At 41.7% G+C, this 26,312-nt stretch overlaps 2 protein-coding genes across 2 annotated transcripts in view; both read right to left on the reverse strand.

Moving 5' to 3' along the window:
- Positions 1-3,419: 3,419 nt before the first annotated feature.
- On the reverse strand, positions 3,420-11,501 carry sec22a (SEC22 homolog A, vesicle trafficking protein). The gene is made up of 7 exons (XM_076085086.1): positions 11,391-11,501; positions 9,631-9,833; positions 9,109-9,272; positions 8,007-8,183; positions 6,943-7,061; positions 5,984-6,049; positions 3,420-4,911 (listed from the first exon to the last, which is right to left on the reverse strand). Exons 2-7 carry the CDS (start codon positions 9,810-9,812, stop codon positions 4,711-4,713), a joined length of 909 nt encoding a protein of 302 aa, XP_075941201.1. The 5' UTR covers positions 9,813-9,833; positions 11,391-11,501; the 3' UTR covers positions 3,420-4,710.
- A 4,844-nt stretch (positions 11,502-16,345) lies between these two features.
- Positions 16,346-26,312, reverse strand: part of pdia5 (protein disulfide isomerase family A, member 5) — a 46,388-nt gene continuing 36,421 nt past the window's right edge. Inside the window, exons 15-17 of the mRNA XM_076085092.1 lie at positions 24,432-24,502; positions 18,794-18,928; positions 16,346-17,764 (exon numbers count right to left, since the gene is read on the reverse strand). Of these exons, the coding sequence (XP_075941207.1) occupies positions 17,681-17,764; positions 18,794-18,928; positions 24,432-24,502 (290 nt within the window). The 3' untranslated portion in view covers positions 16,346-17,680. The remainder of the gene's footprint in view (positions 17,765-18,793; positions 18,929-24,431; positions 24,503-26,312) is intronic.

Below are 26,312 nucleotides of genomic sequence, written 5' to 3' on the forward strand. Positions count from 1 at the left end.
CACCGCAGTATCGTCAGCGTACAAACACACTAAACACACAGACGGGATGTCAGAGAAGAGCTTTTTTCTAATCTTCGACATTTTGTATTTTGACATTCAGAACACCAAACGAACCCGATCAGATATTTTCAGATTCTATATTTTGTACATTAATATATTAGAGAGCTATCTATCAACACCGATGTGTATTCAGATGTGCAAACTGTCTCTCTCTCTCATGTTGGGATGTCAGAAGTCTGGTGTTAGCGTAGCGTCACAGCTAATGTACCGTTTAACCCCTGAACGTCCCTCCTTTTTCCTGCTCTTTCTTTTAAGTGAGCGGTTTTTAGATCTGCGGGAAGTTAAACCGTTTTCTGATTATTTCCGTCAAACCGAGTGCACTTTGAACGGCGGACTAGAGGACGAGGTGATTGCACCCTCCCCCCCTTCTTCTTGCTTGCTCAATCAGATGGTACGACCCAATGAATGTCCAACGATCTCCGCTGAGGCCTTTAACATGAACTCTGCACTGAGGACGCTGGTGAAGCTCATCCTGTGGACAGACGAGCGATGTATCTGCTGTTCTGTTCTTTTTGTCCTTTGTTCTTCAGTATTACAGCGTTTCTCAGCATGTCGTCAGACAAACTGTCTTCAACCTGCCGGTCTCATCACAGTTCATGTCTCTTGTCTTGTTTATTACCAAACACTACAGCTGGTTCTGTTTGTCTTGGCTGATCACAGAAAACAGTCTTCAGTAAACATCTGGACAGGATGTCGAGGTTATCGAGATCGAAGCTTAAAGAATAAGACGAGCAATATTTGATTTGTATTGTTCGTCAACACATCGACGTTTTGACTTCTCTACTCACCAGCTCATCTATTAGTTCCTTGAGACATAAACCTTCAACTCAAACAGCATTTATTTATGTGTTTAATACACATTAGGTGCCATAATTATAGTTTTATGTTGTTTAAATATAATTACAATTAAAAACCCAAAACTCTTGTGTAAATAGAAGATAATAAAAAAGACAATCAGACATAAAAAATATATATATTAATATTTTAATAATAAATAGTAATATTTTTATATGATTAAAGCTCACAGAGCAGCAGCAGCAGCTCTGATTGGACAGCTGTAAAGTATTGGCAGGAGTCTGGCCAATCAGAGCTCCTGCTGCTGCTCTGTGGGTTGGACTTCAGTTTGGACACTTTTTTTAAATGAACCGGATCCCGAAAAAAACTATTTAAAACATTGAAGAGCATTTTTAAAACGTTCCACTTTATAAATTATGTTATTTGATGCTTTAAAGTCAGAATTAAGAAAATAATTTTAACAAATTTAAAAGTATCGTTTTATAATAATTAAAATGCAAATATTATTAAACACGTTATAATAGCTTTTAAAAATGACAAGATATATAGTTTTGCTACACAGGCAACATCTGTTAGAATGATCAATACATTGATGATTTTGGTCTTTTCATGGGACATCTTAATAAATATATATATATATATATTTATATATCTTATCCTTTAAACGTTGATGGTTCTGCAGATAGAAACTCATCAGTCCAGATGTTTTCTGCTTCGAGCTCGTAGAATGAACGCTGCACTGGTCCACTCTGGTGGTCTTCTGTTCTTTAGAGCACTGGTCCACTCTGGTGGTCTTCTGTTCCTTAGAGCACTGGTCCACTCTGGTGGTCTTCTGTTCTTTAGAGCACTGGTCCACTCTGGTGGTCTTCTGTTCCTTAGACCACTGGTCCACTCTGGTGGTCTTCTGTTCTTTAGAGCACTGGTCCACTCTGGTGGTCTTCTGTTCCTTAGAGCACTGGTCCACTCTGGTGGTCTTCTGTTCCTTAGACCACTGGTCCACTCTGGTGGTCTTCTGTTCTTTAGAGCACTGGTCCACTCTGGTGGTCTTCTGTTCCTTAGACCACTGGTCCATTCTGGTGGTCTTCTGTTCTTTAGAGCACTGGTCCACTCTGGTGGTCACTACTGGAACCATTATACTCACTCACCACAGCTAGACGTCCATCAGACTCATTGAAGCCGGGTCCACGTCGGCTCCTCTTCTTCTCTCCTCTTCTTCTCTTTTCTTCTTCTTCTCTCCTCTCTGTTGTGCAGACATGTTCCGTTAGAGAAGGTCAGAGGTGAAGGTTTTGTTCCAGCGGATCCTCACGATGAATACGATGGTTTGTCTCTGTTGTCATGCCAACACTATGCTTGTTTTTTCTTTGTTCACCGTTAAATAAAGTGCTGAGATGTTTCACAGGTACGTCATGAAGTCACCTGACTCTGTTCTGCATCGTCCGACTGTTCTATTACATTTACATGAATGAAGCTTCACACTTCTGTGTTTAGTCATTAAAACACTTCAAACGTCACGCTGAAGCTTCTCACACTGTGTTTGATACACATCAGGAGCATCAACTATAGCTTTACATTTAAACACAATTACAATTAAAAACTAAAACTCTTGTCAATAGAAAATAAAGACAATGAGACGTAACAAATATATCCATTAGTATTTTAATATTGTTATACAATTACAGCTCACAGAGCTGCTGCTCGAGCTCTGATTGGCCAGCTGCAGGGTAGTGGGAGGAGTCTGGTGAAGATCATCTGATCATCATTCAGACATGTTTATTGTGCAGTCATCGAGATATTTCATGTTTATGTCTGAAGACGTCTGAGCTGTGAGTCTCTCACCAACAGATGGCAGCAGCTCTGCACCACTCGGTTTACACACGAGGTCCTTCGTCTTCTCTTCATCATCATCACTGTTTATTTATGATGAAGAGACGGAAGCTACATGCTAATCTGCTGATTAGCGCCCCGAGTGCTGCATCATCTAGTAATGCTTTATCATCCATATAGACGTCAGATCGCTGCTCGGCACATTAATCAGGAGGGAATCAGGTGATGGAGAAGGTGTGACGTGTGACGTGTGATGTGCATTTAAGCGTTTAAACTACTTTTAAATGAGCAACAACTAAATCCTCACCAAAGCATTTTGATTTTTCTTTAAGCTTTGCCTCAAATAAACATTCACTCGTCGCACGACCAGTTCAAATGGAGCTTCAAGTAGTCGACACTAAACCTGCAGCTCCCGTTAGTCATCAACATCCACAGATATATAAATATAAAGATATATATATAAATATATTCCTGCTCCATTAAATCGACATCTGGAGGAAATTGGTTTCTTCTAATGAGGCGCCGACAAATAACATCTCGTGTATATAAATAAATAAGAGAAGAAGAAGTGCTTCAGCTGAATGTGGATGTGAGGATGTGCTGCATGTCGTTGCTCCAGAGAGAGAAATGAAATACGGACGTTAATCTGAACTACAGTGAATGAGAGTAAAGAGAAGTGAAGCTCAACGGTTTCTCTAAACGATAAATGAAGCTCCGATAGAAACACGTTAGAGAACAGAGAGCATTGAGAAGTCTTTAATGATCTTTAGAAAGAGAATAAAGAAACAAGAGCCCAGATGTTTCCACTGAAGAGATGAATCAACACTTCAAATCAAAACACTTCACATCTTCTGCTCGTCTGTCTTCTGACCTTTAAAGAAAGGCCTGATGTCAAATCAAACATCCAAATGTGAAAACGTAAAAGCACATTTACACATGAAGGTTTTCAGCAGCTCCTCCTGGAAACGAGCTCGTTCACGTCCCAGACTCACCGGTCCTGTAGGTGTGAACACAACGGTCTGAGTTCTGGTCCAGGTTGTGAAGCAGCGTGAGGTCAGCGCGAGGTCATGGAGGTGTGGTGCCGCTCAGAGAGCTCACAGCATGAATCACATGAAGCGACGTCACGTCTAATAAACAAGTGTTGAGCTGCTCATGAACAACGCGATGACTCACTGCTCCTCCAGGCGATTCTAGTATTTGTTGGGAATGTTTGCAGGAAATCTCCTCTAATCGTCCCAATTATTGACTAGACCTGCAGCACACAGGGAGGGTGTCGGTGTGAAACCTGCAGCAGGAGTTACTCTGTGACGACGAGACGTCAGTCTGCTAAAATATAACATAACGGAACAATCAAGAAACAACTCATCAAAATGATAAATCTAGAGTTTCATCCATCACACGTCAGTAAATAAATTAATCGTCTTAGAAAATGATCTGCAAAATGAAGTACGGGGTAAATGAGGGCAGCGTTGCATAGTTTATAAACCGAGACCTGAACCAGAGTCCTGCACCGGGCTCAAGTCCACACGGGCACATGTGCAAAACAGTGCATGAAACACACGAATCACAAAAGATGTAAATGAACGTCCAGTATTTCAGTCTCTTTATGTTCATAGTAATATTCTAAGTCGTCTACAATGAATGAAATGGAGATTAGTTTGTTGAATGTTAGCTTAGCTTTAGCCTACGTGGGTCACTGGCTGAGCTCAGGAGTCTAAAGCTGTAGTCAGAGTTTAAACTGTTTGATGCTTCTGATCACTAGTCTGCAGGATGAGGACGAGTTTCTGCAAAGAACTGGACACATGCAGGACTCGTGACATAAACTATGGCTGCACTAGAACGTCTTCATCAGTAAAACGTCCCAAATGGATCCAATAAAATCCAAAGAAGTCCACACTGAGATGTGTCCACTGGTGCTTTTTGGTTGGTCCTCCCTGGAGTGGGAGGTTTAGTCTCTCCGCTGCGTCTCCAGAACATGGAGGGCGACGGCCCGTTGTGCTCTCCGGGTATTTGAAATAAAAAGGTTCCTCGTCAGACGTTGTAGTCGGGCGCTTTGCCCAGCGGCTGCCTCAGTTTGATCTGCAGCGTCATGAAGGCTCCCACCGCCACGTGGAAGAGGATCTGCCACATGTTCCTCAGCTCGTACAGATACATGTTGGACAGACAGATGAGCGCCAACGCCAGGAACGACTTACTGTTCCTCCACACGGAGAAGTAGGCGAACAGGTAGCACTGAAAGAACACAGAGCGATGAGAGCACAGCGACAGGAAACAGGAAGAAATACAGGACGGCACAATTTGTGAGCTACATTTTTAAGTGAACGCACCGTGAGAGCTAAGAGGCTAGATAAACTATGCTGTGCTCGATGAAACAGTTTAATTAAAACACACATTGTGTCGCTACACAGCATGAGGGGGCTGCTGCTCGTGGGCAGAGCGGGTCGTCCTTTAACCAAGAGGTTGGTGGTTTGATCCCCGACTCCCACGCGTCCACATGTCAAAGTGTCCTTGAGTGATACAGTTAATGCTCATGCTGAGGATCGGACTGTATTTAAGACGTATGTGGACTCGAGTTCGGCATTTTGTCCGTCACCATCTTGGTTATCTTATCAACCAGTGAACAGGAAGTGACCATATCTGGACTGAGGAGGAGTGACATAGAGACGCCGTATACGTCTCTGGTAGAGACCTGTCAATCACCGTGTAGCCCCGCCCTAAAGCATCCCCTGCTTTATGGTCTGTTTGACTCTAAATGGACCATAATGTACTAAATGAACATCATGCTGTATTGAAGAAGACTTGAAACTAGAGATTGAGACCATAAACTCATGTTTACAATGTTTACTGAGGGAATAAATCAAGAGAGAAGTAGAGTCATTTTCTCATAGACTTCTATACAACCAGAGGAGTCGCCCCCTGCTGGTCACTAGAGAGAATGCAGCTTTAAGACGTGAGATTGTACGAATATAGACGGTTCATTATGAAGCTGTAACAGGAATAACTAGACTGTAGGTAATGTGAAACACTGGATAAGTCATGGAAAACGTGAACCTTGCTCTGTCGACATGTTTCCATCATTAACGTCCTTCATGAGACAATAAGTCTAAATAAGAAGCCCGTCTGATATCAGTTCCTCTCATCGTGGATTCAGCAGCTGATGGAAACGCTTTAGAGAAGGAAGCGGCGGTCGAGCGGCTCAGAGCTTTCTGCTAATGTTAGTCGAGCTGACAGGCTGCTGAGCTGTAAAGTGCAGCGCTGTTAGTCAGCCAGAGACGAGCCGCTCTCACTGCAGAGCATCACTTACCTGATACAGACAGGCCGCCGTGCCCAGGAAGAAGGCAATCACGTAATTAAAGTCTTCGTCGTCGTTCTGCAGACAGGAGGAGGAGGTTTAGTTTAGTCGTCCGTGTCTAGACGAGGCGTCCGAAAACCAACATGACAAGAAAATGAACGTCATCTTTTCATCTAGCTTAATAGAATGTGAAGCAAACGGACGGCATGAAGCAGACTGAAACACATTCAGGCTAGGGACAGTTTTAATCTGTTTTTAAACAGGTTCATGGGTTATGACGATCATTACAATGTGTGATAATGTTTCCACAATTAAGTCAAAGGGAAGCACGAAGGAGACGGACGATCTGAACCACTGTGTGTGGAGGTGAAGTCAGTGAATCTCCCTGTTTGAACAAGAAGTGTGTTAACACGACTACATGGTGCAGAACTACTCTTTAAAGTACATCGTTTCTGTCACTTTCCGTATTCATGTTAAAATGATATTTACTCGTTGTTAGAGCACTTCATGGTCTTCATACGTCTCACATGTTCAGTGTAGAACAGAGCGGTCTGGTCTGTTGTGTCTAAACCTCCCAGTTCAGCCAGACCTTTGGTTAAGAAAGGTTTATAGAAATGATCTACATCATTCATTCATTGTATATTATTTATTGTTAAAGATCATGAACGGCTGTATTTCTGAAGAGGAGCAATAGAAACATCACAAGCTGTCATGAGGCATTCAGGGTCCATTAGGACATCAGGGCTCTACAGCAGGGGATTAAACCAGAACGTCTACTGAGCTTATTGGTGACAAGAGGTGCCTGCGCAGAGCTCTACGGATGTTAACAGACTGAACCCCCCAGACAACCTGCTCACCTGAAGAGAGACACAAGTAAATTGGGACGTCGATCTAAATGTCGTTGTGCAAACCTGTCTTACGACGACAAACCGTGTGACCGTGTAATAAAGTCTGACGTGGTCTCATCTCACCTGCAGGATGCTCTCTATAGCGTGGACTCCTCTCAGCAGGTTGAGGCCTCCACACAGGACGCTGAGGACACAGGACACGATGCCCGAGAGAGTCACCGGCTCCAACATCTGGGAGGGAGCTGGAGGAAGGAAAGGAGACGAGGTTACATCCTCAGCTAACCCCAACTCCTCTGACTTCATAAATATTCTGGCACGGTAGAAACGACGCGTCACTGTTATCAGATTAGCATATTCTTCATCCCTCCGGACAAAATGATTTATGTTCGGAGAAAAACCAGAGACTGGCAAGGGCGACCGACAGGAAGTGAACAAAGCGTGGGGGGGGGGCACAACAAGGTGGCATCGCTTAGCTCAGGTCGGCTGAGGAGTGACGGAGCGCACGAGAGGAGATGTCTGGAGGCTGAAACACAGAGCAGCAGAGGAGCCGAACAGGACCGCTGGTACTTTTCTACCGTTTTCAGTCTAAATGTCTAAAAGTCTAAATGTCTAAAAGTCTAAAGGGGACGATAGTATTTTAAACAGCAGCCGCTTTTTACAAATAAAACCTTTTTCCTTTGTTTGTTTTTGTGTCATGTGACTATTATAAAGTATCCTCTACTACACCAGAATAGGAACAATACTGGACTCACTGTTACACCCGGTACTGTGTTTTAGTAAAAGTATTGAGTGTATAATAACAAGTATTGTTCCTGTACTGCACCAGAACAGGAACAATACTTGTTATTGGGCTTCAGACCGGTTCACATCAGACCTGCAGACTCTTCCATGTTGTTTAAAAAGGTGCAGAACTGAACCAGAACTCATCAGCAGATGTGCATTTTTAATCAGGTGATGTTTATCTTCTACGACCTGCAGTGCATCATCTAACATTTGAATTACACTTGACCTATTGGAATTAGTTTGTAGACACACACACACACACACACACACACACACACACACACACACACACACACACACACACACACACACACACACACACACACACACACACACACACACACACACACACACACACACACACACACACACACACACTTATGTGTGTGTGAGTCAGCTCGTACCAATGTTCTTGTACTTGGAGGTGCGCGCTGAGAACCCGTTGACAGCCTGCAGGTCCTCAGCAGACAGCTGGTACGGCGGTCGCAGCCTGATCTCCGTCTGCATGTCAGCCAGGTTGATCTTGGTGGACAGAGAGCGAGGGCTGTTGTAGCGCTGCTTGGCCTTCTGGATGAAGGTGTCTGATGGATGGAAGTCAATAACAAGGAGTCAGGATTTACCCGATGCTCTGGATTCACTGATGGTTAACGTCAAACTTTATTTACACTCTGATGGTTAACGTTAAACTTTATTTACACTCTGATGGTTAACGTCAAACTTTATTTACACTCTGATGGTTAACGTTAAACTTTATTTACACTCTGATGGTTAACGTCAAACTTTATTTACACTCTGATGGTTAACGTTAAACTTTATTTACACTCTGATGGTTAACGTCAAACTTTATTTACACTCTGATGGTTAACGTTAAACTTTATTTACACTCTGATGGTTAACGTTAAACTTTATTTACACTCTGATGGTTAACGTTAAACTTTATTTACACTCTGATGGTTAACGTTAAACTTTATTTACACTGAGATGGTTAACGTTAAACTTTATTTACACTGTGATGGTTAACGTTAAACTTTATTTACACTGTGATGGTTAACGTTAAACTTTATTTACACTCTGATGGTTAACGTTAAACTTTATTTACACTCTGATGGTTAACGTTAAACTTTATTTACACTCTGATGGTTAACGTTAAACTTTATTTACACTCTGATGGTTAACGTCAAACTTTATTTACACTCTGATGGTTAACGTTAAACTTTATTTACACTCTGATGGTTAACGTTAAACTTTATTTACACTCTGATGGTTAACGTTAAACTTTATTTACACTCTGATGGTTAACGTTAAACTTTATTTACACTGTGATGGTTAACGTTAAACTTTATTTACACTGTGATGGTTAACGTTAAACTTTATTTACACTGTGATGGTTAATGTTAAACTTTATTTACACTCTGATGGTTAACGTTAAACTTTATTTACACTGTGATGGTTAATGTTAAACTTTATTTACACTCTGATGGTTAACGTTAAACTGTCATTGCTCACCAAATTCGATAAAGGAGTACGGCCTCACAGCGCTCCCGATGCGTTTGGGGTCGTAGGTGACGATGAACTCTTTCTGCAGCTCATCCAGGAAGCAGAAGGCCAGAACGTTCGGGTAGTTTGAGGTGCAAACCATCAGATATCCAACACCCAGCGCACTCGTAAAACTGTTATTAGTTCACCAAGATTAAAACAGAGCAGATTAAAAACAACAACACAATACACATTTCTGATTCTGAAACATTTCAGCATATTTGTGCCTAAAATTCACACGTTCACAGATAATTTAACACATTCACATGCAGCTCGTCTATCTTTGAGGCCATGCAGTGTTAACTGATACGCTGAGCACAGACAGACAGACAGACAGGTACAGAGAGAGAGACAGTGAGAGACAGAGACAGACAGGCTCATAACTATACTTTCTGAATCACGTCTGTTAGATCAAAGTGTGTAGAAAGTAAAGAGCCTTTTTAAAATTACCAAACATTATGAGTATTAAACATAAGGTCCCATGTGACCTACTTGACGTTGTAGGGTCCGGTCTTCAGCGTGCAGCGGTCGGGGAACTGTCCGAGCTTCTTGGAGAGACCCTTGAGGTGTCTCTTGGTGTCCTGCAGCTCATTGTCCTGCTCGTAGTCCGTGGACGCAGAGAGAGGGAGGCCGTCTCCGACCCGAACCACGGAGGCAAACAGCACCGTCGACATCTTACAGCTCAGGCAGTCTCACTGAACACACACACACACACACACACACACACACACACACACACACACACACACACACACACACACACACACACACACACACACACACACACACACACACACACACACACACACACACACACACACACACACACACACACACGCGCACACACACACACACACGATGAGCTCAACGTTAGGTATCTAGTTAAATACAAGATTCACACAAGTAACCTGGAGGTTTGTGCAACTAAAGATACGTTAAATGTCTGTCGGTAGGAAGGAGTCGTTTCATTCACCTATAAACCATCATTTACCGTAGTTGTGTTAAAACATGAAGACATGTGATCTTCTATATGGTGTCACAGTTCTTAAAAACAGTGAGGAGGAACTTGTGTGTTTGTAATTAGAGAATAAACCATTAAGGTGCCTGCACACAACACACCCACAGCAGTGTTCTCTCATTTCTTCCTCTTACGTGACTTAAACATGTAAAACACTCTTCATGAACGTTATAGTATATTATGTGAATATGTTGTACTGTGTGAGTACATTATACACTATGTATTTCATGTTGCTGTTTTAATACAGACAGGACAACATTAAGTTTCATTAATCACAATATATATTATCCAAGTGTACCACCACTGTCACTTTGTCTAATCGCTTTTGTATAGTTAAATCTATATCTTTATATCTATATATCTATATATAGATATATATATAGATAGATAGATAGAGATATATATATATATATATATATATATATATTAACACTACTGCTTCAAATGTACTAGTGATGTTGTATGTTTATATTTAACTTTCTGGTGTGTTTACTTTAATATGAGTCGTAACATATTTCCACCACATCCTGACAACATAACATAACGCTGGTTAGTCAGATATGTATCCTGTGACACATTAAATTAAATATGTTATGATGCTCAGAACCATGGACAGCTCCTCAGGCTGAATGAAGAGACAGAGACAGACACAGAGAGAGAGACAGACAGACAGACAGAGAGAGACACAGAGAGAGACAGACAGACAGAGAGAGACAGACAGACAGAGAGAGAGACAGACAAGACATACAGATAATCTCACGAGGAGCTTATATATATATATATATAAAAAATCTGACTCAAACATGAAGTGACTCAACATTAATAAACGTAAAGAACAGGAAGACGTTACGATGACGGGTCGACAGAGGAGAGGCGTTGCTAGCTAGCTAATGAGCAGCGGGTAGCTAAGGAGCTAGTAGGTTTATTTACCGTAAACGTGACATCTAATGACGTAAAACTCAACGCATTAGCTAGCTACACGTTTCGTGTTTCATACCATGTTTCTAACATGTTTTAAAATATAAAGAAAGTTTAAATTTAAGGCAACTAGCTACACCAGACCGGGTTAGCCAGCTAGCTACCCGTTAGCAGCTAACTTCATTAGCTTGCTCGCAGATCAATTTCTCTGCAGCTAGCGTTAGCATGCTAATGAGCTAACAGCTAGCTAGCTACTCGTACGTAACGCAGAAGACTCAAAGGCACAAAGTTAATATAAATATAAAATAAAAATTACCCAAAACGAGTGTAGCATCATGTGGACATCTGTCATGTGCAGCTGTGCTAGGCGGCTAGCTAACACTCTTTATAGTAGCGTGTTGACGTGGCTGTGACACTGTGCATTGTGGGTAAAGAAAAGCCTCTCATCAGCATCACGTCTGTTGAAATAAATAAATCAATAAAACACCAGAAATTAATATTTGCATGAAATTCAACACGTAGTTTTATTCCCAGTTAAATCATATACAAATATTAAATAGATTGAAGTAGAAGTACACAAAGGTAGGATTAAGTAGGCTGTGTATATATATATATATTTATATAAATGGGAAAGGGTTTAATTTATTTTTAAAAACATTGAAATGCTTTTGAACTTTGTGAAATAAAATTTTAAAAATAAAATAAAATCTTAAATAGACACTGTCCCTGCTTCAGTCTCATTTATATTTGTTTCTCATTTATTTTTATATTCTCTCACATTGACTAATTACTGTTCATGTTGGGTTCATTCAAATAAAACATCAATACAAATGTTTTGTGCTGAAAAAATGTATAATTAAAAAAAATCTTATCTTCTATTTTCATTTATTTATGTAGCCTACATATTTATTTTGTTCTCAGTTTTCTGTCTTTATTCTTTCTACAAATTTGTTAATTTGTCTCTAATTTGAGATTTAATAATATGGTTCTTACAATTCATTTTGTGGTTTCTTATTTCTTTATGGATTTTTGCTTATTTTATCATAATTATATTATATAATACCTTTATTGATTACTTTGGCAATAAACACCTAATTAAGTTACATACTATTTATTAAAATTTGAATAGTATGAATTGTTTAATTCAATCATATATCCCACAGCCAATGAGCAAGAGATAATAAATGATAATTCTTTATGCAGGGCCAGTTAAATAGATTATATTGTTCAACATCTTTACATTATGACATCGTCAGCATCTGAAACCAGGACAGAATGAACCAAAACATAAAGATGATCTACTGCAGAGCTAAAGGTGAGTAGACAGTAAACACTAAGCTCCTGCGTTAATATTCATGAGCTCATTAACTTGATGTTATAACAGATATGACAGAGTCTCATCATTTCGATTTTAATTATATCTCTTTATTCTCTCTTCTTCTCGTCTGAAAGCCGTAAAACAAATCGTCCTTCTCCCCCGAGCAGCTGAAGATTTATTCTAATGTAGAAATTAAAATAACATGAAAAATGAATAATGCGTAGATACCCGGAGCTGCCGAGCTTCTTTAGTGCTAGAAATAGGACGTCCGCTGACATTAGCAGTTTTCTCTCCTCTATTCTAAGACGTTCCATTTAAAACGTAGAAGAAGACACAACCGAGCAAAGAAGGAAACAAGAACACAACACAGAGACGGTGAGAGGCCTCATCCTTCACTCAGACCCGGGAAATCTCCCATGAGCCCGTGTGTCAGTGTGTGTGCGTAACAGTGTGTGTGCGTGACAGTGTGTGTGTGTGTGACAGGTTGATGAATAGCCTCAGGTCTCAGCCAGTGTTCAGGTTTTTAGAGGAAGGCAGAGCCGTCATTCATGGTGACAGCCACTAAACTGGTCCCTGTCTCTGGATGTCATCATTACACGTTTCAGACCTGGAGCTCACTATGACTCTGCTAATATATATATAAACATATATATATACATATATATGTATATACCTGCAGAACATTCCCTTAGTTTAAGTGCAGGATTTTGACTTTTTCTTCTTTTTTTAACAGAAAATTCATAAAAACATAATATAGATATCGAACAAACCAAAAAAACAACATAGAACAAAAAACTATAGATTTTTATTTCATGAAATGTGATTTTTAAGGACTAAGTGTCTTTGGTGAGAACCAATAATAAGACTAAATGTCTAAAGTAGTCGTCCTTAGAGACCGAAATGTTCTTCACACCGAACCATAAAACCTGCAGAATAGAAACACATTGACGGTAATATTAGGTTTGTTCTCAGAGCGGTTTGTTAGAAGAAGAGTCCAGAGAGAGAGACAGAGAGGGGGGAGACAGAGAGAGAGTACGTTTTAAACACCTTTACCTGAGCTCTTGGTTCATAAAGTGTTCATAAAGGGCTCATAAAGGGCTCATAAAGTGTTCATAAAGGGTTCATAAAGTGTTCATAAAGTGTTCATAAAGTGCTCATAAAGTGTTCATAAAGTGTTCATAAAGGGCTCATAAAGTGTTCATAAAGTGCTCATAAAGTGTTCATAAAGGGTTCATAAAGTGTTCATAAAGTGCTCATAAAGTGTTCATAAAGTGTTCATAAAGGGCTCATAAAGTGTTCATAAAGTGCTCATAAAGTGTTCATAAAGTGCTCCTAAAGTGCTCATAAAGTGTTCATAAAGTGTTCATAAAGTGTTCATAAAGTGCTCCTAAAGTGCTCATAAAGTGTTCATAAAGTGTTCATAAAGTGTTCATAAAGTGCTCATAAAGTGCTCCTAAAGTGTTCATAAAGTGTTCATAAAGTGTTCATAAAGTGCTCCTAAAGTGCTCATAAAGTGTTCATAAAGTGCTCCTAAAGTGCTCATAAAGTGTTCATAAAGTGTTCATAAAGTGTTCATAAAGTGCTCCTAAAGTGTTCATAAAGTGTTCATAAAGTGTTCATAAAGTGCTCCTAAAGTGCTCATAAAGTGTTCATAAAGTGTTCATAAAGTGTTCATAAAGTGCTCCTAAAGTGCTCATAAAGTGTTCATAAAGTGTTCATAAAGTGTTCATAAAGGGCTCATAAAGTGTTCATAAAGTGCTCCTAAAGTGCTCATAAAGTGTTCATAAAGGGCTCAAGATGTCTGAGAGAGACTCAAAAACTGGATCTGTGACAGTCTGTGAACGTGGAGTTTGAGATTTAGTCAATACGTCCTGCAAACTCCTGAGGAAGCATCCTCTGGGGAACATGAATATTAAAATCTAACGTCATGCCAATGTGTCCACTGTGTTCTTAACAGGAAACCTACGATGCACTTTGATCTGATATATTACATTAATACATATTTGCATTGACATTTGGTAGCTAGTGTGGGTCTCACTTACACGAACAAGATGCATTGTGGGAAGTTTAGCTCAGCCTCCGCTGCACCACATCGGATTGTTCCTTTTAAATTAGTCTCTTGGGAATTTATTGGACTAATAAAACTGTCGTGGAGCGCTCTCAAATATCGTGCTGCTGTACGTAGCTTTAAAAAAAAAAAATCAATACTGAGATTTATAGCTGTAAGAATTTAAAAGCAGCGAGGACTCTACATAACCGGCCCATCATTTCATATACTTTAAACTGGAGCGGACGTCTCATTTAACCTGCCTTGGACATCCTCAGGGGACAAAGACAACGTGTGATGTATCTGAAGGTGAGGAAGGAAAATAGTCTCCAGATTTTAAGATTTCATATCAAGAAAAACTACTTTCAACATACAAGCAACCATTAAAAACGACCATGATGTCATATTTACAGGATGTTGAACAGACTGTGAGGAATGAACTTTAAACAGCGATGAGGGTCATGTGATCATGTGATCATGTGATGTGAATGAGCCCCAAGTCTTCAGCTCTCTAAAGTCTAAAAACTAAAGATCTCAGTGGAAACAGATATAAAGATATCGTGGTTTTGCATATGAACCCGTCTCTTTGCTCCTGGTTCAAGCTCAGTAGGTGTTTGATGTCTTTGAATATGGAGGAAGATCTTTAGGTCCTGGATACGAGATGAACACCACGTCAACACAAACATTCTCTCTGATGAACACATGAACACAGAGTCATTATTATTAACACTCATTGTAATTTCACCCTTTTGTCACAAACTGCCTCTGATGTTCACGCTCTTTGTGTTGAACAATGTTGAGCTGAGCTCTTTGTTTCTGTGCTCACAAAGAACTCAATAAATGTAGTTTAGTGTAAAAAACTAACATTTCTCAGAAGCTTATTTGAATAAAGATCCTTTTCAGTGTGATGCAGCTGGTTGCATCATCTCATGTTAAATAGCTGACTCAGAGACTCAACAGAAAGCTTTCATTCTTCATCTCACAGGCTCATTGTTTCTATATCTCGGCTCTATTTGCAGAAACAAGAAGCTTTTCATCATAAACCTCTGGATGGTTTCACGGCTCCATCAGAGGGAAACATTTGATATTTTAATGTCTTAAACCATAACTCACACATTTCCCCAATCGATGGCATCATAAAGAGGAAGTAGAGTGACGCTCCATCGAGTGGATCTCTGAGGATGCAAATATTTTTGTTTACGACGTCGTGAGAGAAAGCAGCTGGAGGAATCGTTCTCTCTTCCACAGCAGAGTCACTTTATTTCATCGACAGGTGGAGCTTTCATCTGTCCCGACGTTGACGTGTGTGAATAGAAAAGATCAAGAAAATCAATAACATAATGAAAGAGAAAGGTTCACGTGTGGACTTCTATAGATGACGTCACAGAAGCGGTCCTCTTAGAGACACTTGAACTCTTCCTGTATGAACACTGAGCTTCACTTCTTATTGTCATGCTGCACAAAGATAAACAATAAATAGAACTAAGCAGGAAAAAGTGCTGCAACTTCTGAAACTGATCAACCAGAACCAGGACCTTCAGTCTAAGGTCAGTGGCCTCTGATTGGTTCCACTGGAGGTCCGGCTCCATCCCTCATCATAGAGACTTCAGTGATTCGCTGACCGCTCACACACTCTTCACATTTCTATCTGCATGAATATTATGTCTGGGGCTTTTATTGTGAAAGGTAGGAAGCAGGAACCTTTGTTGAGGTTGAAAAGAACAATAAAGGTTGAGTCTGTGTTGAGGACTTTTATTTTCATCTTTTTTTTCTTTGGGACTAAATATTCACGTTCTGTACTAAAGTATTTATGACAAACAGTTTAAACTAATCTATGAAGATGTGAATAATAATCAGTGAGGAGCCTTTGATTGGGCAGCACTAATAAAAACAAGTGAAAGTAACATGTTGGAAATGTTTGATTTTATTATTTATTTTTAAATCTTGCTCCTTTTCTGGGATGAAAACTTCTTATGGCTGAAAAATAAAATATAAACAACAAAGGAAACGATGACTTGTGAAAGCATGAAGGAGAATAAAGATAAAGAGATACTCGACACACAAGAGTGGAAATAAAATGTTAAAGTCTCACTGAACACACTGAACGAACCGAACGAACGAACCGAACTGGAATGAGTCTTTTAAAAATCAGAAATATCTGAAGGACGACTGCTTTTTTGGAGATAGAAAAGTAACAATATTTAGTTTTGGTGACTTAAGGGCTCAAATATTCTTCAGCTGGAATGAACAAAGAGTAATGACAGAACAAACTAGTTCCCTTTTAATTGTGTTTCGCTTTCCCTGAGAACCGTTTTCATAACGACGGAAACCAAAAGTCTGGAAAAATGAAACGAGTTCAGCCACAGATCACAGATCAGCTTTAAATATTAATGAGGCCGAAGAGTTAAAAAGAAAAGTCACAAAACAAGTGAGGGGACGGGGGGGTCTGGAGACCTAATTACTCAAGAGAGCCGCCATTTTGGCTCCTCGGTGTCGTTCAGCTCTGCAGGAAGCGGCAGAGACATAAAAACACACCCCTTCAAAATAAAAGCCCTGAACACACCACAGTGAGGTCTGAGTCATCCAGAGTGCAGAGGGGGATTGTGGGATACTTTGGCTGGAATCCATGATTGCTTGCAGCGGGAACGAAGGGATGAATTCATGATTCTGACATTATTTTATATATTCATGATCATTATGTAAATATTCAGCCTCTCCGTGCTCAGTATGTAGATGAGCTTAAAGCTCGTTACATCACTACGGCTGTGAATGTTAATATTTGGAGATGTAACGAGGATGATATTTGGCGTTTCTTCTTCCCCTTCTTTTATTTTCTTCAGCTCCAGCATGTTTTTATTTCACATCTTTAAGGCCACAGTTTGAAGCAAACAAAAAAATAAATCAAGTCCTTTCTAAAGAAAAAATAAAAATAAATCACAGCGGGTTGATGGACTGGACCCCTGCGGTGCCTCCACCTTTAACCACCACCACCACCACCACCACTGAGACCCCGTGTTGCATAGATAGAGTATAGGTGGAGCCTTTCACACGTGTTGTCACAGTGTTGTTTTGGGGGCAAAAACAACAAAAATACTTTGTTTTCTGCCCGTCAGAAGTCTCGAGGTGTCTCTGCAGGTCATCGCCACGGAATATTAAAAAAGAAAGCTGAGGTCATAAAGTCTCCCACCGTCAGTGCTAATTGGGCCCTTGTCAGGGTCAGAGGTCACAGTGCAACACGTCCTCAGAGCTCCTCCTTCTTCTTCACCACCACCTTCTCCTGGTCTCGACCTCGCAGGCTGCGCATGAACCCGATGAAGCCGGCCTCCTGCGGAGAGACGGACCTTCAGGAACCTCAACAGCAATTTTCTCTTTCTAGAAATATCGTGACACGTTCATGTAGGAACTATTTTCTTTCTACCGAACTACATCCGCCAACCGCATCACCGCGCAGAACGAAGCGTGCATCTGGACCGCTGGCTCACCTAGCACCTCAGAGCTAACGTTACAGCTAACGGCTAATGTTTACGTCTCATGATGTCACGAGACTCTCGTCCACGAGTAGAGGCCACACACTGGTTTTAAGAAGTGGACGTTTTGAAGCCGCAAGTTCGGCATTTTGGCCGTCGCCATCTTGGCTTTTTTGCAACCATTAAACAGGAAGTGACCATATTTGGACTGAGGAGGAGTGACGTAGAGACGCCGTATACGTAATACGAGGATAGAAACCTGGTAGATGCACGCTTCCTTTTACGGGATGATACTGGTAGCGAACTGTTGATTTCATTTTGATTAAACTTAGAGTTACGAGGCAGAGATTGGTTTTTAATTGAGCAACAAAGCTCTGCTTTACTCATATTAACCCAGTTTTGCTAAACTCTGATAAGAACTACTCTTAGATTAAATGAATCCTTGTTGGTGCAAACCACCATTTTACTGGCTGACACCTGCAACAAAGAGCCAACAATTATATGAAAGTGACAAGATAATCTTTTGCAACATCAAACATTAAAGGCAGTTGTACATGAAAGATGTTGCTACACACTATGGAGCCTTTCAGAACCCTTAACAACTAAAGACTGACATCTTACGTTTAAAGACTGTTGTCCAGATTCACTATTAAATGTGTGATGTAATTAAGTCTCCTGAGGCTCAGTCGGGAGGTGAAAGCCTGACAGCAGGACAACGTCGACTGACTCTCCATCACCCCGGACATGTTTGATGGACACATTGGTATTTTAATGAAGTCTCCGGGGAGTTCCTGGCTTAAGCAGAGAGCTTATGTCTGCTTTTTACTTTCTTTATCACCCACAAAGGAAAGAAATGTGCTCATGTGTTCAGTGTGTTGAGCACTTACCCCTCGATCTCCGTTGTATTTCTCCACGAACTTGCCGTAGTTGTAGTGGACGAACGTCGGGTAGCCCTCCACTCCTTCCTGCTTACAGAGCTCGTGGTTCTGTGCTCCCGTACAGTCCACGGCGGCGTACACAATCTGAGGGAACACCAGACAATCTATTGAGAGTGATGCTGTACGAATGTGACGCAACACGGAGTCGTCCAGGTGTTGGACATGCTGCTCATCAGGTGAGGTTAAAGGCATAGAAGTGTGGTTGGATGAGGTTCTTCTCCATATAGACATAAATATTTATATGAAGGTAAAGAGGTGAAAACATTCTAAATATAGCGTTCACTTTAACCGATATATTCTTTTAGGAGTCTAACATACGTCCACAGCAGAACATCTACTGTAGTGACAGAAGCTCATGTGAAATCAACCCTTTCATTGTTACACCGTTAGCATATTAGCATACTTCGTAGCATGAACAGTATTTGGATTAAAACTCATATGAAGTCTTCTTTTATCTTCGTTTGAGGAGAAGCTGAGAAGATAAAATCTGTGATAATAAAAACCATGATTCAGTTTAATGTCGGTCGTCATTTACTCTGCTGGATATTGAACCTGAGATCTGAAACAGCTTTCGCCTCCAACAACCTTCTGAAAGCAGCTTCATTAAATCACTTGGCTCGTGTTTTATAGTATTTCCCCATTTTATTGTTCTGTAACAATGATATTAATTCACAACCGGCATGTTTTGGTTCAATTAGTTATTGTTACTGAACTCACTATATTTCCAGAACAAATAAACTTTATTATAACCGTAAATAAACACAAAAAACGACTCCACTACTTTACATTTATCAACTGTAACATTTACATGCATTCAGAGCAGTTTGTCTCCAGCTCACAAAGATGCATTGATGCTCGCCTGAACCACTTGGAGTTGGTGGTGTGGAGAGGAACAAACAGAAAGCCCATAATAATCACTCCTACATAAAAACAACAAGGGAGATTTATGTTCCGAGGCTGTCGCATCGATTAGTGACGAGTCGCCCCAACGAGTCCCTCTGGACGGCTGGAACGTCTCTCGGGGCTGCTGAGCGCCAAATAAATCGCTTCCCGTCTGAACGTGGAAATGACAGATCTGCTGCAGGAGGAAAACACATCCGACACTTCTCTGCTCAAAACCTCTCGTCCTCATTAAGAATACAAGTGTTTGGGTTTTCTCCCAGATGCAAACACTCAAATGTTGAGAATCTGCATTAGCAGCATCGTGATGGTAGATGAGTGGACCGTTGTGTCAACCTCCGGTTCTTTAAAGTTCTTCAAAGCTTCATGTGTTAAAGCTGCATTCTCTCTAGTAAAGGGGTTGCAGGGGATGCTTTAGGGCGGGGCTACACAGTGATTGACAGGAATATGAATCCTCATTAGTTATGTAAACAGATTAGTAGGAATGTTGTAAATATTATATTAAAGCTGAGTATTTGCTGCATGTTAACTACGTAATGTAACTCCTGACTCCCTCTGTGTGAAATCAATCAGAGCTGCTGTGAACTGACGGGAGAGAATGAAGCCGTAGAGTCGCTGCTCTTCAAAGGTCTTGCAGTCAATTCTCTTATTGATCCGTCTTCAAGTGACTGAGGAGCCCCACATCACTTCATCCGATAGCTACAGTTCTGAGGAGCCCCGCATCACCAGTCGGGTCTGGTTTCAAAGCACTGGTCTGCAGGACTCGTACTGGAGCAGATCACAGAATACTTTAACAGATTGGTATCAGTTACATTAATGAATAAACCTCCTGGTGTTACTGTCTGCATATTTTAACCCTAACAAGATTTTGGTCAAGTTTTTATTTTGTTGAACTCCAATCTCTTCTTTTTTTCGTCAACAATATTGCATGTTTTATATCCTCCCCGTTAGTGTTTAAAGACGTTATCATCCCGTCAATGTCCGGATATCGTCCGGTTATCGTCCCGTCAATGTCCCGTCAGTGTCCCGTCAGTGTCCCGTTATCGTCCCGTCAGTGTCCCGTTATCGTACCGTCAGTGTCCCGTTATCGTCCCGTCAATGTCCCGTTATCGTCCCGTCAATGTCCCGTTATCGTCCCGTCAATGTCCCGTTATCGTACCGTCAATGTCCCGTTATCGTACCGTCAATGTCCCGTTATCGTCCCGTCAATGTCCCGTTATCGTACCGTCAGTGTCCCGTTATCGTACCGTCAGTGTCCCGTTATCGTACCGTCAGTGTCCCGTTATCATCCCGTCACTGTCCCGTTATCGTACCGTCAGTGTCCCGTTATCGTACCGTCAATGTCCCGTTATCGTACCGTCAATGTCCCGTTATCGTCCCGTTATCATACCGTCAATGTCCCGTTATCATACCGTCAATGTCCCGTTATCGTCCCCGTCAATGTCCCGTTATCGTCCCGTCAATGTCCCGTTATCGTCCCGTCAATGTCCCGTTATCGTCCCGTCAATGTCCCGTTATCGTCCTGTCAATGTCCCGTTATCGTCCCGTCAATGTCCCGTTATCGTCCCGTCAATGTCCCGTTATCGTACCGTCAATGTCCCGTTATCGTACCGTCAATGTCCCGTTATCGTCCTGTCAATGTCCCGTTATCGTCCCGTCAATGTCCCGTTATCGTCCCGTCAATGTCCCGTTATCGTCCCGTCAATGTCCCGTTATCGTACCGTCAATGTCCCGTTATCGTCCCGTCAATGTCCCGTTATCGTCCCGTCAATGTCCCGTTATCGTCCCGTTATTGTCCCGTCATCATCTTGTCATCGTTTCATCATCGTCATGGAGATAAAGCATCTTGACCAGACTTTTTGTTGAATAAATTAACTCTGAAGCAGCACCGAGGTACAAATACATCAAATTCTCAGATGAAAGAGTTTTCTTATTACAGAAACAACAGGTGTTGCTCCTTTAATGCAGCTATTGATTAGAATTTTGAGGGAAACACAACGGCTCAGAACAAAAGCCCTGTAGACACTACCCCCCCGCTGTCACACAGCACAGAATGAGGAGTTCTGATTGTTTGCGTCTTCTAAGCTGCAGCTGAGCTGCTGTTTGTCTTTGGTAAATGAGGCGAGAGCAGCGAATAGACTGTGATCGTAACACGCCTTGAGCTTCTCAAACAGAGGACTGCTGAGCAAACACATGTTCAGCTCTCAACATTTACTCTGCTTCACACCTCCGCCGGCCACCACCAGAGAGGAGGAAGAGGTCAAACGTCTCTATTTAGAACCGTCACAGAAAAACATCAAGAACGTCAAACTGATCCAAACCTCGGTGCCTCCAGCTGTTGTGGCCGCTAGATGTTTCAAAATAAAAGATTTGTGACTCAACCTTCCCCTTAAAATACAAAGTCAACATGTGTTTCCTTTAGGTGGTTCCGGTCTCAATGGTTTGTTTCTTGGTGGCCATTTTGAGAATCATCGCTCCGAGTTTCTGTTTGTTTGACTTATTTCAGTCGATGTCACAACTATCATTTCTCCCTCGTGTCTTTCATACCGTAGAGGACGTTGTGATGATCTATCGGATGTATTTCTATCTCTATGAATTAAAGAGTAAACTTAAGGCCTGTACCAAGCTCGTGGACACAAAGAACTACTTCCAGATCATCTGTTGAGCTTTACTGTTGTGAGGACTAATGTTACAAAGGATTGCCTCAGAAGAAACGGATGACCGAGAGGTTGAGGACACGTCACCGCTTCACACCATCTGACAGTGATTTTGAGAAAATTCCAACCAAATGAGAGCGACGTTGGCTGACTGCTAATGGAACCGCGCTGAGGTTCAGCATCTCAATGAATTATAAAATCAGTGTGTTTTTAAGCTGAGGTGTTGCTTTGAGATGATACATCGGAGTTTTGCCAGCTTCACCAGCGTTGGCCAAGTTTCTTTCTGTGTGTGTGTGTGTGTGTGTGAGTCACAGAATGAAAGAGGTTTGTAAATACTGAGCCCTGCAGTCAGAGGGTATTAAGAGGAGGAGTGGGAGGACATGAGTCTGGAGGGAACAGGAATGAAAGGGAGAGGAGATGATGGAGGACGAGTGAGTCCTGTTGTGACTGCATGAACCTCCATGTCCTGATGAGACTGTGTGGGCAAAGTCTTAACTTAAGTTTGCAGTTTGCACACATTTCAGACATTTTGAGCATGCTTTAACCCTCTGAACCCCAAAACCCGCCGACAATCGCTAAAGCTACACCGTTTACGACAGCCAGAAGCTGTAAAAACTGTCATTATCATCAACTTTCCTACGGCATTTGAACACATCATGTGTGACCAACGGTTTTGTCAGAAAAAGCAGCCGAAACTAAGCTTATAATGGTGATACCTCATCAACAACATCTTATTCTTCATGTTCTCATTACAAATCTCTCCTCTAATAAAGAGTTCACTTTAACATGATTGTGTAAAAACATTAAATTGTGAAACTATGAAGTCATGATTGATTCATCTGAGACCAGCAGTCATGTGACTACAAGGAGGAGACACTGACTGAACTACAGGAAGTGAACACAGAGAGGAGAGGAGAGAGGAGAGGGGAGGGGAGAGGGAGGGGAGAAGAGAGGAGAGAGGAGAGGAGGAGAGGAGGAGAGGGAAGAAGAGAGGAGAGGAGAGAAGAGAGAGGAGAGGGGAGAAGAGAGGAGAGGAGGAGAGAGGAGAGGAGAGGAGAGGGGAGAAGAGAGAGGAGATGAGAGGAGGAGAGGAGAGAAGAGAGGAGAGGAGGAGAGAGGAGAGAAGAGAGAAGAGAGAGAGGAGAGGAGAGGAGAGAGGAGGAGAGGGGAGAAGAGAGAGGAGAGGGGAGAAGAGAGAGGAGAGGGGAGAAGAGAGAGGAGATGAGAGGAGGAGAGGGGAGAAGAGAGGAGAGGAGGAGAGAGGAGAGAAGAGAGAAGAGAGAGAGGAGAGGAGAGGAGAGAGGAGGAGAGGGGAGAAGAGAGAGGAGAGGGGAGAAGAGAGAGGAGATGAGAGGAGGAGAGGGGAGAAGAGAGGGGAGAAGAGAGAGGAGAGAAGAGAGAGGAGAGAGGAGAGGAGAGGAGAGAGGAGAGGAGAGGAGAGGAGAGAGGAGAGGAGGAGAGGGGAGAAGAGAGAGAGGAGAGGAGAGGAGAGGAGAGAGGAGAGGAGGAGAGGGGAGAAGAGAGAGGAGAGGGGAGAAGAGAGAGGAGAGGGGAGAAGAGAGAGGAGAGGGGAGAAGAGAGAGGAGATGAGAGGAGGAGAGGGGAGAAGAGAGGAGAGAGGAGAGAGGAGAGGAGAGAGGAGAGAGGAGAGGAGAGGAGAGGAGAGAGGAGAGGCTGGAAGTGGAGGATGTTAAAATGTAAATAGTTTGTTATTTATCACACGTAGAGCCTCCATTGTTTCCCTCCATTGTGAACACTCGTGGACACTTTGGTAGATGTTGGATATATAGATTCCATTGGTAGATCTTTGGGACGGTGGTTAAAATAAAGATATTCTGGATCCTTGTAGACCAGCTGCTGTAATCAAACAACAAAGAGATCTGAATCTGTTGATATGGATCATCAGTGACCAGTTATTAGTATCAGAGATCTAAAAGTTATATTTGCTCTAAACAGTGAGTTTAATGTTCCGCTGCTCCACTAATGTCTCATCTAATGCATATCAAATGTATTTAAAAAGCCCCACTAACCTTGCGGTCCTCTCTGAAGAGCTCTGCTGCTGTGGTGAAGTGAGGAACGGCGTTTTTACAGTGAGGACACCCTGCAGAGGAGGACGAGGACACGTCACCATCACGGCTCATCACCACGACATCATCAACACACAAATCACTCCCATCCATCACTCACTGGACCTCACACATCGTTCATAAAGCATGTGGCGCCTCCGCAGCGCTTTCACGCCACATTAGAGCTGGTTCACCGAGGCCGTGAATCTCCTTATTGCCGTCATAAAGGCTCCGGCAGTCGATACTCACAGCTACATCTACAGCAGGGTGTGTGAGGAACATCTGATTCTAGCTTTTACACCACAACAACTGTGATGACGTCTTTCACTTCCTGTTCACTACAATCAAATGTTGGAAACGAGGAAAAGGTGAGAACACCTCCTGTGGTGACGGAGACATTTTCCAAGAAGAAGAAAACAGCTCGTCAGCAGGTGAGTGCATACAAGCTCTCACGCAGAGTTCAGATTAAATCTCAAGTCACAATCAGTCGGAGACAAAAAGTCAATATGAGAAAAATGTGATTTTTGTGTTTCTCCAGAAGTTTACTAATGTAAGTTCAGATTTATTCAGAGAGAGATGTTGAGGGATAACTGGACAGTAGGGGAACATTGGACGGGTTAATTCATAGTTAATAATAATAATAACAAACACTCATGTGTGTGTTTAACATGTGCTGACCTCCAGATGTTGCAGAGGTGGAGACGATGTTTCTTTAAATGTAGAACTCTAATGAAGCTTCAATCCTCTGCATGCTTTTATGTTTTTAGTCTCTTATAATGAAACATAACTGTTTATATTCAACATAATTATCCCTCATCTCATGTATTTGCATGTGTAGCTTTAAGAACCTCTGAGTTGCACAATAGAACTTTAATAGTGTTGTTAAGAGTACTGACAATGTACTAATAATAATACCCTCTCTTCTTCTGTTATTGTTTCTGCACGCTTATGAATGATAAATGAGCACTGACTTTATAATTTGAATCTGTCCAGAGACTACAGATGAACAATAGCCTCTTGGTGCATTTGCAGTTGTATTAATGTGCACCGTCCCGACCACACAAACTCTACTTTATTTAAACAAAGGAAATAAGACGCAGCGTAGATCACCAAACAGCTTTACTGATTATTAAACGGTATCATTTAGTGTTATAAAAACAGTTTTACTGTCGCGGACACAACTCAGTACACATGGACTCCCTCACTGAGCCGCAGGAAGACATTCTGCTGAAGTGCTCTTTTAGCTGCAACATTAAAGAACCTTTAAAGGTTCTCAAACAGACATATATGATGAAACTACTTCAGATGAAGAGAACCAGAGAGAACAGAGCTCAGAGGAAGGTTTCAGTCATCAAGCTGCTTAAACGCAGCGAAGAGGAAGTTCTGCTGTCGATGAAGACGCCGGTGACTCTCACTTCTCTCCTCCACCTGCTCAGGTGTGTTCACTCAGGATGACTCGGAGATGGAGAGACTAAGACAAAGAGACGGACAGAAAGATGTCCTGAGAACTACAATTACAGCCTCTCAGTTGAACGTCTGTGAGCTTTAAATAAGCGTCAAACCTTCAGACCATAAGAGAAAGCTTTAATGTACCACTGCATGTATAAAAGAAGACCATCAACCTGTGCTGCATTTACACAGCAAAGTACAGCACGGCTCCACTCTACTCCACTGATACTAGAGGGTGGAGTTAAAACCAGGAGGCAACCTCCAATTCTGCCGAGTGAAGTCAAAGCTCCATGTGTTAAAGCTGCATTCTCTCTAGTGTCCACCAGGGGGCGACTCCTCTGGTTGTATAGAAGTCTATGAGAAAATGACTCTACTTCTCTCTTGATTTATTACCTC

The sequence above is a fragment of the Anarhichas minor genome, unplaced genomic scaffold, assembly GCF_050575085.1.
Source record: "Anarhichas minor isolate MPS153535 unplaced genomic scaffold, ASM5057508v1 ptg000138l, whole genome shotgun sequence".
In the NCBI taxonomy this organism is placed as follows: domain Eukaryota; kingdom Metazoa; phylum Chordata; class Actinopteri; order Perciformes; family Anarhichadidae; genus Anarhichas; species Anarhichas minor.

Bases quoted from the DNA above. Each gene is read 5' to 3' on its own strand.
- sec22a (XM_076085086.1), bottom strand. From the start codon at position 9,812: ATGTCGACGGTGCTGTTTGCCTCCGTGGTTCGGGTCGGAGACGGCCTC. The intron at 8,184-9,108 runs GTGAGCAATGAC...TCCATCCATCAG, and splicing joins GTACTCCTTTATCGAATTTG to ACACCTTCATCCAGAAGGCC. The intron at 7,062-8,006 runs GTACGAGCTGAC...TCCTTCCTCCAG, and splicing joins CTCCAAGTACAAGAACATTG to CTCCCTCCCAGATGTTGGAG.